Source organism: Labrus mixtus, chromosome 11 (assembly GCF_963584025.1).
Source record: "Labrus mixtus chromosome 11, fLabMix1.1, whole genome shotgun sequence".
In the NCBI taxonomy this organism is placed as follows: domain Eukaryota; kingdom Metazoa; phylum Chordata; class Actinopteri; order Labriformes; family Labridae; genus Labrus; species Labrus mixtus.
This window is the reverse complement of record NC_083622.1, coordinates 2,043,402-2,056,164: the sequence shown is the minus strand read 5'-3', so window position 1 is coordinate 2,056,164 and position 12,763 is coordinate 2,043,402. Positions and strand designations below refer to the sequence as shown.

Sequence of the window (12,763 nt, the reverse complement as noted above, 5' to 3'; positions counted from 1 at the left end):
CTGTGAGCGTGTTTCTGCATGATCACTTCATTAGGCTGAGTCAGGGTGATAAATGAAGGGGCCTCGGGGGGGGGGGGGGGGGCGGATGGTGTTAGGGGGGAGGCCTGTCAGACTCCCCGGGGTGATGTTTGTGGGTGATACTGTATAACAGCTATTACACAGCCCTTTATCCCCAATGTCACCTAGCTGTGTGGTGTCTCAGTGTGGTGCAGGGTAATCCTCCGCCCCCCCGCCTCTCCTCCACACGTCCTGATTTCCTCAGACATTATAATCAATCCTGCTCCCCGCGGAGCGTGATCACTCGCTGCGTTTGTTCGGGACTCCGCCTGATGAGACGGTCGGGCTGCAGAGAGACCAGAAAACGTTTTGACAGAAAGCTGCTTTCTGCCGCATGTTTGTGAAACTGGGAACTAAATCCAGATCCAGAAGTTATTTTCTCTGTTTGTTAATATGATGTCCTTATAGTACCATCATTGTTAAATCTTAAAGGTTTCTTTAGGTTTTCAGGAGCTCTATCTTTACTCTGATTTATTTATAGTGAGCATTTCTTCTCCTGAAGCTTTTCAATGTACTTATGCTCAGCAGTAGAATTTAAATTAAAAGGATTAATGAGCCGTTTTCACATATGCACTCCAGAAAAATCAGCTCAGTTCCAAGATCCAAGACAGAGTCCGACACTAGGCCTATCAGACTCCCCGGGGTGATGTTTGTGGGTGATACTGTATAACAGCTATTACACAGCCCTGAGTGACGTCACCCATCTGTTCCTGCAGGGGGCTTTGGAGTCCCATCGATGACGCTCTCCATGCTGGACATCCTGTCTCACCCTAGCTTAGAGTCCACCTAACGACCGGCTGAGAGCTGGAGCTGAGATTCGGACAATAAGAAAATAGATTGTGAAAGACGGGGCAGCTTTGATTTGGAAGGACTCACTCTACAACAATTAATTTCTCACAAAAAGATTCTTCAATCGATGCATCAACAGAACAACAACACGTTTCCTGCTGAGTCGTGTTTGGTAGCAGGTGCGTCAGTGAAGGTGATAAAATGAAGTGTTTCCTACAGAGCAGACATGTTGACAGGTGGTGTGAAAACTCCACAATCTGACCTTTGACCTTCACCGTGAGAAATATGGATCCATCTCTCCAGAGGATCAGCTGACTTTTCTCTTTGCACCTCCAGCAGGTTGATTACCTCAGGAACTAACACACAATATCCAGTACTGATACAGAGAAATACTTTATATATTCACCCTTAAACAAAACAACAAGAAGAAGGCTTCTCTGCAGATCTTATGATTGTCCGCCCTGTCTTGAAGACTTAAGCTTCTTCTACATAAGACAAGTGCACTCACCGGCGCCCTGACTTTGCTAACTTCAGTCAGAAATGAACCAATCGGATCCTGATGGTCTTTTAGTGTGAATCCTTTAAGACAATCAGAGTGGCTCCTCAAGCTGGAAGCTGTATTCATATTTACTTTTTTTTTGTTCTACCTCCAGAGGATGAACGGCAGCTTATTATAAGCATCAAACCTCGTTTTGAAGTGCTGGAGGACATTAATCAAGAGGAACAAGCCGCCTCTCACACCTGCTTTGAGCTGAGAGTGGAGCTGGCAGCTTCCTCTACCCGAGTGTCTGTCACTGTCAGTCCCCCCGCCTCCCCCCGCCCACCAACAACACCTCAAACGGGATATATTTAGTCTAAAAAAAGCTCTGCATTCACATCTGACTCCACTTAATTACATCCTTCAAGGTGGCAAGTGCCTGTTAAGAGTTTCTATTCAGGGGCATTTCACGGGAGAGAAATCTGACAGGCAGGAGAATGAAAGTAAAGAAGCCGTTTTTATTTTTTGTTTGAGGCGTCCCGCAGACAGAACCTTTCACTGCATGTTCCCCGGGGGGAGGAGAACACTGACGCACACTGAAGGGGCAGCAGATCTGACTCTATACCGCTAATAATCATCTTTCTGGGTTTTACTTCAGGCCCGCAGATGGTCGCTCTGTTAGGGTACATGTGTGAGCTGCTGTAATGAGAACAAATACCTGAAACGCTGCAAGCAATAAGAACACTTTATCGATCCCTTTCTGTCCTAAATTCAGCAGTTTTTTACCGCCGTACGTTCTCAATCTGAATTTATTTAAATGAAGCTTCTTGCGGCTGTATCTGAAGGCAAAGATTTGTTTAGCTGTTGCAAATATGCACGCTGAAGAGTAGAGGTGGGACAAAAAAATCGATTCATGTAAAATTGAGATTCTTATCCTCCGATTTTAAATCGATTCATAATTTCCAAAAATAGGTTTTTCTGTCTCGCCGTAGCACTACACAGCTTCCATAGAGCAAGCTACCACGGCTAAACACTGCTAAGTGCTAAGGCTAGCTCAGAATAGAGCAGCAAGAAATTCCGCCAGTCCCGTCCTCATTAAAGGCAGGTGTTTGGACTACACTTCGGATTTTACAACCTCCTGGGGAAGACTGAGCTGGACATGATTTATTCAATATGCAGGGTTTGCAAAATGAAAGTAAAATACTTCGGAAACACTACAAAAGCCGAAAAAAAATCCAGAATAGTTTTGAATCGAAAATCGACTCGGAATCGTGAGACATCCAAAGATGTGTTACAATGTGATATGTTTTACAATAATAAAAGGTAGTGTTGGAGTCAAGACCACACTGACAGAGACCAAGACATACCCAAGACCAGAGTGCTCCGAGACCGAGTCAAGACCAAGACCATAAATATAAAAAAATCATCATTTTTTGCAGCAGGCTTGTCCTTCACTCAGACTGGGAAGGTTGTGGCTGTAACTGTTTTCCTTCTAATCACAGTAATAACATCGTCTATCAGTGGTGGTCTTGACCGGTCGTGGTGGTCTTGACCGGTCGTGATTTAAAATCTTGAGTCCGCCCAGTCTGAGACCGAGACAAGACTTAGAATTGAACTTCCTGTCGTTATAAATGAGTTGTTAATAGCCTGTATGTGTCATTTTATTTCCCTCTATGTTGTTTAATGCCTTTTCTTCTTTAAAAAAAGAAAGAAAGACCATAACTATGAAAATTAAGTATGCAAAGAAATTACACAAAGTCAATATCTTGGGGCGCTGGTGGCCTAGTGGTTAGTTTGCGCGCCCCATGTACACTGCCCTAACCTCATTATCAAGGAGAAAATTCAACTCTGCAATTTCAGTCAGACTTACCTTCCCATATTTTTTTTTATTCCTTTTTTTAGTCGGATTAACACAATAAAATCTGTTTTCACATCATGTAAACAAACTGATAGGGATGTAGTATTCTTTGGAAAAGTCTCTCTTTTAAAAAATGGGGATCAAACCCTTTGTTGCACGTGGTTGCGATGTGAAATAAGCCTGACAGAGATGTTCAAACCTCGTCTCACCTCCTCACCTCCACAGTGGGAGCGCAGCTGTCGGCTTGTTGGATTCAGAGACTTAGAGAACTTGTCCGAGGCAGAAGCCATGAAATGTAAACTCCAGAAAAGCTCAGAGGGTGTTTCAGGCTCTTTTTAAAGATCTGAAAAGTGATTTATTTCAGGCAAACTGAGGGCCTTTTCCCCTCCTGGAAGAGGACATTTCTTTTTAGTGAACGACAACATGCTGCTGCAGCTTAATGATTCACCTGGCCGACAAAATGTTCAGATGTCCCCCTGGCATTCGCGCCATCCAATCCTTTCACAGCCACCAGCCTGAAGTATCGATCCGCTCCCCCCGCCTGTGCTCCTGTGGCCGCCTCCAAACCCCACAGCTTCTATTAGTGAGGAACGGGACACAAACAGATCAGACCAGGACCTGTGCCCCCAAACCTCCAATCTCTGAAACTCATTTTTCTGTCAAAACTAAATATCTGTGGTTGTTAGCTGCCATTTGTTCAAGCTGCTCTGAGACTCGTGTATTCATCTGGGGCTCTGCAAACTGTTGTGTAGGATAAACACACAAGCACCAAACTGCAACTACTATGTATCCTTTGTGCTGTACACACAGTTACAGGAAACTGATTTATCAGCCTCCGTGTCAGGGCCAGAAACTTTCCAGACTGTTGTCATTCTCAATGCGTCAAACGGACTCTCTGTGACTCCCCTTGACGTCAAAGAGAGCACAAGGTACCCGTTAGCGTCTGCAGGATGAGCACCAAACTTTAAAGGCTTTATATGCTTTTGATCCAGCAGATGTCGCCCTTGAGCACCAGCATGAAACCAAAACAACTCGCGCTGCATTGTTGTGGTAGCATGCTAATGCTAGCGATCTTTATTATGCTCGTATCTTCACACTGCATGTAAATTTACCTGAAATGAGCGTGATCTAGAAACACAGTTAAGCAGTGAGTACAGTATGTTATTCTTCTTTTCGCTAGTCCCTCAATTAAACAACTTTTATACACGAGGGGAGGAGTCAGCCGGCCGTCCGGGCGATGTAAACAAAGTGAAGATAGGACTCTGAAAACTCTGAAAACATCACAGACAGTGGGACTCGGGTGTTACACCCATTGTAGACAGTCATGACTCACAGAGTTATTTTCAGAGGATATACTTGATTTCTATTATATTTAAGTGTGAAAAATCACATATAAAGCCTTTAAGCAATAATGTGTGGCTGCTTACAAGGGCAACACACATACAAGTTTAGTCTCTGCTGATCATGTTTTACAGAGTAATGGAATCTGAAAGAAAGGTAGCTTTGCTAAAGTTAGGCCAGATATACAGTAGCAATCAAAATTATTCAACCCCATTGCAAATTAGGTTTATTGGCTAAATTTACAAACTTTCAGCTGCTTGCAATGAACAAATCAAAAAAGCACAATTTACATAGCTCAACACAACTAATAATATCAGTGGTTTCTCTAAGTTCAACACAAAATGCCACTTTTAATGCCTGCTGCAGTCTCAAAATTATTCAACCCCTTTATGACAAGCATCTTTAGTACTTCGTAGAGCACCCTTTTGCTGTTATGACCTGCTGCAAACGTGATGCGTAGCCAGACACCAGCCTTTGGCAGCATTCCTGAAGAATCTTAGCCCATTCCTCCTGGGCGATTTGCTCCAGTTCTCTAATATTCTTGGGTCTGCGTGCTGCAACTGCCTTCTTCAAGTCCCACCAGAGATTTTCAATGGGGTTCAAGTCAGGCGACTGTGATGGCCACTCCAGAATCTTACAGGACTTATTCTGAAACAAAGCGTTGGTGGACTTTGAGGTATGCTTGGGATCATTGTCCTGTTGGAAGGTCCAACGACGACCAAGTTTCAACTTCCTCACTGATGGCATGACGTTTTCTCCTAGAATTTCCTGATATTTTATTGAATCCATCTTTCCCTCTACACGCTGAAGGTTGCCAGTGCCAGAGGAAGCAAAGCAGCCCCAGAGCATCACCGAGCCCCCGCCATGCTTCACTGTAAGCAGGGTGTTCTTCTCAGCTTCTCTGCTTCATTCTTCCTTCTCCAGACATACCGCTGATCCATAGGCCCAAAAAGTTCCACTTTGGTCACTTCGCTCCACAGAATAGAATCCCAAAACTTCTGTGGCTTATTCATATGGTTTTTAGCATATCGGAGCCGGCTTTTCTTGTGCTTTTGGGTCAGTAGTGGTGTATGTCTTGGAGTTCGGGCATGGAGACCTTCAGCGTTTAGTATGCGCCTAACTGTGGAAACAGAAACCTCAGTGCCTGCTGCCACCATGTCTTGCTGCAGGTCTTTTGCAGTCACTCGAGTGTTCTTGATCACTTGCCTTCTCAGGAATCTGGTGGCAGCCATTGATAGCTTCCTCTTTCTGCCACGTCCAGGTAGTATAGCCACAGTTCCTTTAGCTTTAAACTTGCGAACTATGCTTCCAACTGTATCTCTAGGAACATTCAGTGCCTTTGCTATCTTTTTGTATCCTTTTCCTTGTTTGTGCCAGACAATGATTTCTCTCTCTTTTTGGACAATTCTCTTGATTTAGCCATGTTTCTTACATGCAACCAATTGTCACTGTCAACAAACGCCGCAGGTATTTGATGTGTTTCAAGCACACCTGATGGAACTAATTGAGCCCTTGATTGGTTGCATCAGGTGTACTTGAAACAACACTGAATTTGCAAATGTGTGCTTTTATGAGGGATTCTATTCAGGGGGTTGGATAATTTTGACACTGCAGTATTCTTTAAAAAGTGGCACTTTGTGTTGAATATGGAGAAACCAATAATAATAATAATTGTCTAAAGCTCTTAAAATTGTTGTTGTTTGGTTTGTTCATTGCAAAGAGCCGAAAGTTTGTAAATTTTACCAATAAACCTAATTTGCAATGGGGGTTGAATAATTTTGATTGCAACTGTATATATAAGATTTATTTTTGGGCGTTTTGTGCCTTTATTGGAGAGAAAGGACAGTGGACAGAGTTGGAAATCAGGGAGAGAGAGAGAGTGGGGATTGACATGCTGGAAAGTAACCACAGGTCGGATTTGAACCTCGGCCGCCCACTTGGAGGACTACAGCCTCCATACACTGCACCACCAGTGCCCCCTGATATTTGTGTTTAACATGCGCATGATGTCTGCCTCACATCCCTTCATCTGTTTGGCGCGCCGGCTGTGCAAGTCCTTAAAAAATGGTCATAGACCAAGTCCACATTTATCCACATCTGTACGATTTGTCGTCGCCACTGCACAGCGGCAAACATTGCCTGTTGGAATATCTGGTGATGGCTAAGTTTCACTTAGGGAGTTGATGTCGAAACCTTAAAAAACTAAACCGAAACGCATCCAGGATTGTTTCCATACAGGGAGAGCAATGTTGGATTTATGGAGTGCAGACGGTCTGGACTGGGAATCTTTGGGGGGTCTCATGATTCGATGCAATTTGAGTTCAATTTCGATTCTGATTGAGAATCTATTTTTGGATTCAAAACCATTCTGGATTCATGCTTCAAAGTCTATTTTTGAGTTAGTCCATACTTCAGGATCTACTCCAGTCGTCTGTGAGACTGGCTGAATGTCTTCATGAAGCTCCATTTGTCATCTTACTGAGTTAAAGAGCTAGCATTAGCAATTAGCAGGGAGTGACTGATTTGCTTGATTTTTACATAAATACAATTTTTTCCCACCTCTCCTGGTCATCAGTTGTTTGATGTTCTGAATGCTGTTGGCATTAACTTTATAGTATCCTCCTCGTCTGTTGTTTCACGGTGTTTATCTCAACCTAAAGTTAATTTTTTAAACAGGCAAAGAGGTGAAGTTAAGGGGGGGGTCTTTAACCTCCTGGTGCTCCTTCAGCACATCTACCTGTCTGTCAAATCAGCACGCCCCTAATTATGCAAATTACTCTTTGGTTTAGTCACATAATAAAGGATGAGTTATAAAAACAACTCACCTCTTTACAGTGTGTACCAATAAAGAAACAACACATACTAAAACATTTTAGTACCAGGCTGTAAACATGTTTATTTCTGCTGTAAAAGCTGACATTTTAATAAAGGACTTAAAGGGGATTCCTGGGCTTGCCGCTCAATAAAATCCGTCCTACAGACTAGAGCTGTGCATCTTCACTGGTCTTACGATTCGATTCAATATCACGATGCATCACGATTCATCCTCAATTTTCTAAATTAGTGCACATGGCTACTTTTTCATGAACAGAGACAAACAGTCTTATAAATATGAACTCCTTTTGTATAACTTAAAAAAGTGATTTAGACAACAATGTCATTATCAATATCTTTACATTGTCAGTTAAAATTAATACATTATAAAGGTAGCTTACAGTATAGGTAAAAAGTAGACTATAAGTGTTTTTGTGTGTTTAATTTATGAATGAGACATTTGTGGTACCACTGGAAAACTGGGAATTTCTACTTTGTCCCACTTTCTAAATTTTTATTTTAGCGCGGAAGCTAGTTTTTACAGGTTAAGACGTAGCGGCGTGCAGGCATATGTTCAACACGTCATTGGTCACGACAATGCCAGCGTCGACTGTCACGTTTGTCCAGAACTAAAACAGTACCATACTATTAATCTTTTTATCATTTTGGTTAAATTTCATATCCATAAAAGTAAATTTGCAAACAGAAAACCCATTTTCAAACATTATTTTAATGAGCTGCGGCAGTACATAAAAACCATCCAGCACTCTGAGAACCCCACGGCCCTGAAGACTCTTGAATATTGTATTTATTTTAATTGTGTAAACTGATGACCCTTCCATTTCTACCCTTCCCTATGTTTTTACTTGTCTTAGTCTTTGTCAACCCCTGGCATGTTCGTTTGTTCGTTAATCTAACTTTGTAACATTGTCTGTGTTTACAATAAAGTAGTCTGCTTAGTTGACTTCAGACTTTTCTGGGCATGTCTCTCTCTCTCTCTGCTGTTACTCAGGGAATGCGCTGTGACCGTGCTGCATTCAGGGGTGCTCAGACAATGAGAGATGCATTCAGGTGCGCTCAGAAACGGGAGTTGCAGGAACAAAAAGAGTTCTAAACCTAGGGGAAACACTGCTTTCCATGGCCTAAATACTCTTACATGATTAAAAACCATTCTTCATCTCCGGTGAGGCTGCAGACGTTTGAAGTTCACCTTTAGTGATATAAAACCTTCCAGGTGTTCTTCTATCTTCAGGCTGACTCACAAATTGTCTTCAAAACTTCAAGCTGCAGGAAGAGAAATGAGACTGTTCTCTGTGTTCCTGCTCTGAAGAAGCTCCGCCCCCTCAACTGATTCATCTGAGACAAACCAGGAAACAGGCTGTTATTCTGCCTCACCCTGAAGAGACACACACACACACTGACAGACGGACCGAACCTGCAGACACAAACCAGCACAACTTCCACTGAGAGAGGACAGGAGGAGGAGGGAATACTGGGAGTACTTGTTATACTGGGATACTGGGAATACCAACACTTCAACCTGCTGCTGAATCCACAAACTGAACGAGAGTTTGAAAGAAAAACAATCAAAGTGAAAGTAACTCTGAGGGACGGGGAGTGGCTTCCTGTTTTTTTCTGCTGCGTGTTTTGACTCTGAGATAAAATGGCGTCTAAGTTTGAGGAAGATCTGACCTGTCCGATCTGCCTCGACATCTTTAAAGATCCAGTGATGCTGTCCTGCAGCCACAGCTTCTGTAGAGAGTGTGTGAAGGACTGCTGGAAGGAGAAGGAGAACCAGGAGTGTCCACTCTGTGAGAGGAGAAACTCAAAGGAATTATTACCTCCTGTCTTTGCTTTAAAGAACCTGAGTGAGAGTTTTGTGCAGGAGAGAGATCAGAGAGCTTCAGAGGATCTCTGCAGTCTGCACTCTGAGAAACTCAAACTCTTCTGTCTGGACCATCAGGAGCCGGTGTGTGTCATCTGCAGAGATTCAAAACAACACACCAACCACAGATTCAGACCCATCGATGAAGCTGCTGAAGAACACAAGAAGAAACTTCAGGAAACTCTGGAGCCGGTAAAGAAGAAGTTAAATGTTTTTAAAGATGTTAAAGTGAAGTTTGATCAAACAGCAGAACACATTCAGGTCCAGGCCCGACACACAGAGAGGCAGATTAAGGAGCAGTTTAAGAAGCTTCACCAGTTTCTAGAAGAGGAAGAGGAGGCCAGGCTGTGTGCACTGAGGGAGGAAGAGGAGCAGAAGAGTCAGAGGATGAAGGAGGAGATGGAGGCTCTGAGCACAGAGATAGCAGCTCTTTCACACACAGTCAGAGACACAGAGGACGAGCTGAGAGCTGAAGACGTCTCATTCCTGAAAAACTACAAGGCTGCAGTGGAAAGAGTCCAGCAGCGCCCCCTGCTGGAGGATCCACAGCTGCCCTCAGGAGCTCTGATAGACCAGGCCAAACACCTGGGCAACCTGAGCTTCAACATCTGGAACAAGATGAAGGACATGGTCTCCTACAGTCCGGTCATTCTGGACCCAAACACTGCTCATCCAGACCTCATCCTGTCTGAAGATCTGACCTGTGTGACACGAGGAGAGAGCCAGCAGCTTCCTGATAATCCAGAGAGGTTTGATTCTTACAGCTCTGTCCTGGGCTCTGAGGGCTTTAACTCAGGGACTCACAGCTGGGACGTCCAGGTTGGAAACAGTACATTCTGGGGACTGGGCGTGGTAACAGAGTCTGGACAGAGGAAGGGAGGCATACGGTCTGGACGTTGGTCAATATGGTTCATTGGTGGTAAATACAAAGCACGCTCCCCATCACATCCAGTCGCTGTTCTCTCAGTGAAGAAGAATCCTCAGAGGATCAGAGTGAATCTGGACTGTAACAGAGGAGAGCTGTCGTTCTCTGATCCTGATACTAACACACACATACACACACACACACACACTTTCACTGAGAGGATGTTTCCATTCATTAACACTGTGGATGAACTCCCACTGAAGATTTTACCAGAGAAGATCTGTGACTGTGAAACACTTAATACATGATGAAGATGATGATGATGATGATGTGATGGTGCTGAAGATGATGATGATGTTGATGATGGTGATGAAGGTGATGTGATGGTGATGAAGGTGATAATGATGATGATGATGAAGACGAAGATGAAGATGATGATGATGATGAAGGTGATGATGATGATGATGGTGGTGATGATGATGATGATGATTAAGGTGATGTGATGGTGATGATGAAGATGATGATGATGCTGAAGATGATGATGAAGGTGATGATGATGATGATGATGTTGGTGATGATTATGAAGGTGATGTGATGATGATGATGATGATGAAGATGAAGATGATGTTGGTGATGATGATAATGATGAAGATGAAGATGATGGTGGTGATGATGATGATGATGATAATGATGATGATGAAGATGATGATGTTGATGATGAAGGTGATGATGATGGTGATGAAGGTGATGTGATGGTGATGAAGATGTTGATTATGATGATGATGTGATGATGAAGATGATGAAGATGATGGTGATGTTGATGATGATGAAGATGATGTGATATGATGATGAAGATGATGGTGATGTGATGATGATGTTGATGATGATGATGGTGGTGATGAAGATGTTGATGATGGTGATGAAGGTGATGGTGATGAAGATGATGATGATGATGATGATGATGGTGAAGATGATGATGAAGATGAAGGTGATGGTGAAGATGATGATGATGATGATGGTGGTGGTGATGAAGATGTTGATGGTGGTGATGGTGATGAAGATGATGATGATGATGATGAAGGTGATGGTGAAGATGATGATGATGATGAAGGTGATGATGTTGATGATGAAGATGATGATGAAGATGTTGATGATGAAGGTGATGATGTTGATGATGATGATGATGTTGATGATGAAGGTGATGATGATGATGATGTTGATGTTGATGATGAAGGTGATGATGATGATGATGATGATGATGTTGATGTTGATGATGATGAAGGTGATCAGAATCTTCGTCTCTGAAGGTCGTCACTTTTTTAATTTTTTATATTCAGGTCTAATTACAGATTTTTTTTCCTGAACTGTTTATAGGTTTTTGTTTAAATGTCACATATATTTTCATCCCTGTACGGGTTACGTACACTTCTTGTATATGTCTATTTTTAATTGCACAGTTTAAGTTTGATTCATCTAGGGGTATTCTTTAAATCTTTTTTTCGGTTTTGTGGTTTAATTTGTAACAAATGTCAGCTGTTCTGTGTTTGAGTCATCCTGGAGCTTCATTCTGTAATGGTACGGCTCCGTGGGTTTGTTATCATGTTTGAAATGTCAAATATAAGACCTGAAGACTGTCCATATTTCTTTACCATCTTCATGTTCAGAGGATGAAACCTCCTCTGAAGTCTGAACGCTTTACGTTCTTTAGAACAACAAAGAATTCAAATATCTGGTTAGTGTGAATCCTGTTCCACCTGTAATCATCAATAAAGTTTCTACACTTGATCTGAATCCCTCTTTCTATCTGCTGTTGTGTTTTATTGAACCAATCACGCCTCCCCGTCTCCCTGCTCGCTCTCTACCCGTTTATACCCGAGTTTATACTGAGAGTTTGTCGTTGTCCGTTGTGAGTAGAGCTGTGCATCTTCACTGGTCTTACAATTCGATATCACGATGCATCACGATTCATCCTCAATTTTCTATATTACTGCACATGGCTACTTTTTCATAAACAGAGACAAACAGTCTTATAAATATGAACTCCTTTTGTATAACTTAAAAAAGTGATTTAGACAACAATGTCATTATCAATATCTTTACCCTAAGTTAAAATTAATACATTATGAAGGTAGCTTACAGTATAGGTAAAAATAAGTGTTTTTGTGTGTTTAGTTTATTATAAGAGAGAAAGATGTTTTTAAGTATCTGTGTGTTTAATTTATTATAAGAGAGAGAAAGATGTTTTTAAGTCTCTGTGTGTTTAGTTTATTATAAGAGAGAGAAAGATGTTTTTAAGTCTCTGTGTGTTTAGTTTATTATTAGAGAGAGAAAGATGTTTTTAAGTATCTGTGTGTTTAGTTTATTATAAGAGAGAGAAAGATGTTTTTAAGTCTCTGTGTGTTTAGTTTATTATTAGAGAGAGAAAGATGTTTTTAAGTATCTGTGTGTTTAGTTTATTATAAGAGAGAAAGATGTTTTTAAGTCTCTGTGTGTTTAGTTTATTATAAGAGAGAAAGATGTTTTTAAGTCTCTGTGTGTTTAGTTTATTATAAAAGAGAGAAAGATGTTTTTAAGTCTCTGTGTGTTTAGTTTATTATAAGAGAGAAAGATGTTTTTAAGTCTCTGTGTTTAGTTTATTATAAGAGAGAAAGATGTTTTTAAGTCTCTGTGTTTAGT

The 12,763-nt window shown here is 41.8% G+C and overlaps 1 protein-coding gene across 3 annotated transcripts; it reads left to right on the top strand.

Moving 5' to 3' along the window:
* Window positions 1-8,740: 8,740 nt before the first annotated feature.
* On the top strand, window positions 8,741-11,878 carry LOC132983270 (nuclear factor 7, ovary-like). Of its 3 annotated transcripts, XM_061049524.1 has the most exons (3): window positions 8,742-10,369; window positions 10,507-10,713; window positions 11,322-11,878. In XM_061049524.1, exons 1-2 carry the CDS (start codon window positions 9,001-9,003, stop codon window positions 10,578-10,580), a joined length of 1,443 nt encoding a protein of 480 aa, XP_060905507.1. In that variant the 5' UTR covers window positions 8,742-9,000; the 3' UTR covers window positions 10,581-10,713; window positions 11,322-11,878. The 3 variants fall into 3 exon arrangements, with proteins under 3 accessions (XP_060905505.1, XP_060905507.1, XP_060905508.1); XM_061049522.1 differs by lacking the exon at window positions 10,507-10,713 and having other exon boundaries at window positions 8,741-10,369; window positions 10,852-11,878; XM_061049525.1 differs by lacking the exon at window positions 10,507-10,713 and having other exon boundaries at window positions 10,893-11,878.
* Window positions 11,879-12,763: the final 885 nt, after the last annotated feature.

What these genes read in the sequence shown, in the direction of transcription:
- LOC132983270 (XM_061049522.1), top strand. Translation starts at nt 9,001, where the DNA reads ATGGCGTCTAAGTTTGAGGAAGATCTGACCTGTCCGATCTGCCTCGAC. An exon ending in GATTTTACCAGAGAAGATCT is followed by an intron (nt 10,370 to 10,851) that starts GTGACTGTGAAA and finishes ATGGTGATGAAG; the next exon opens with ATGTTGATTATGATGATGAT.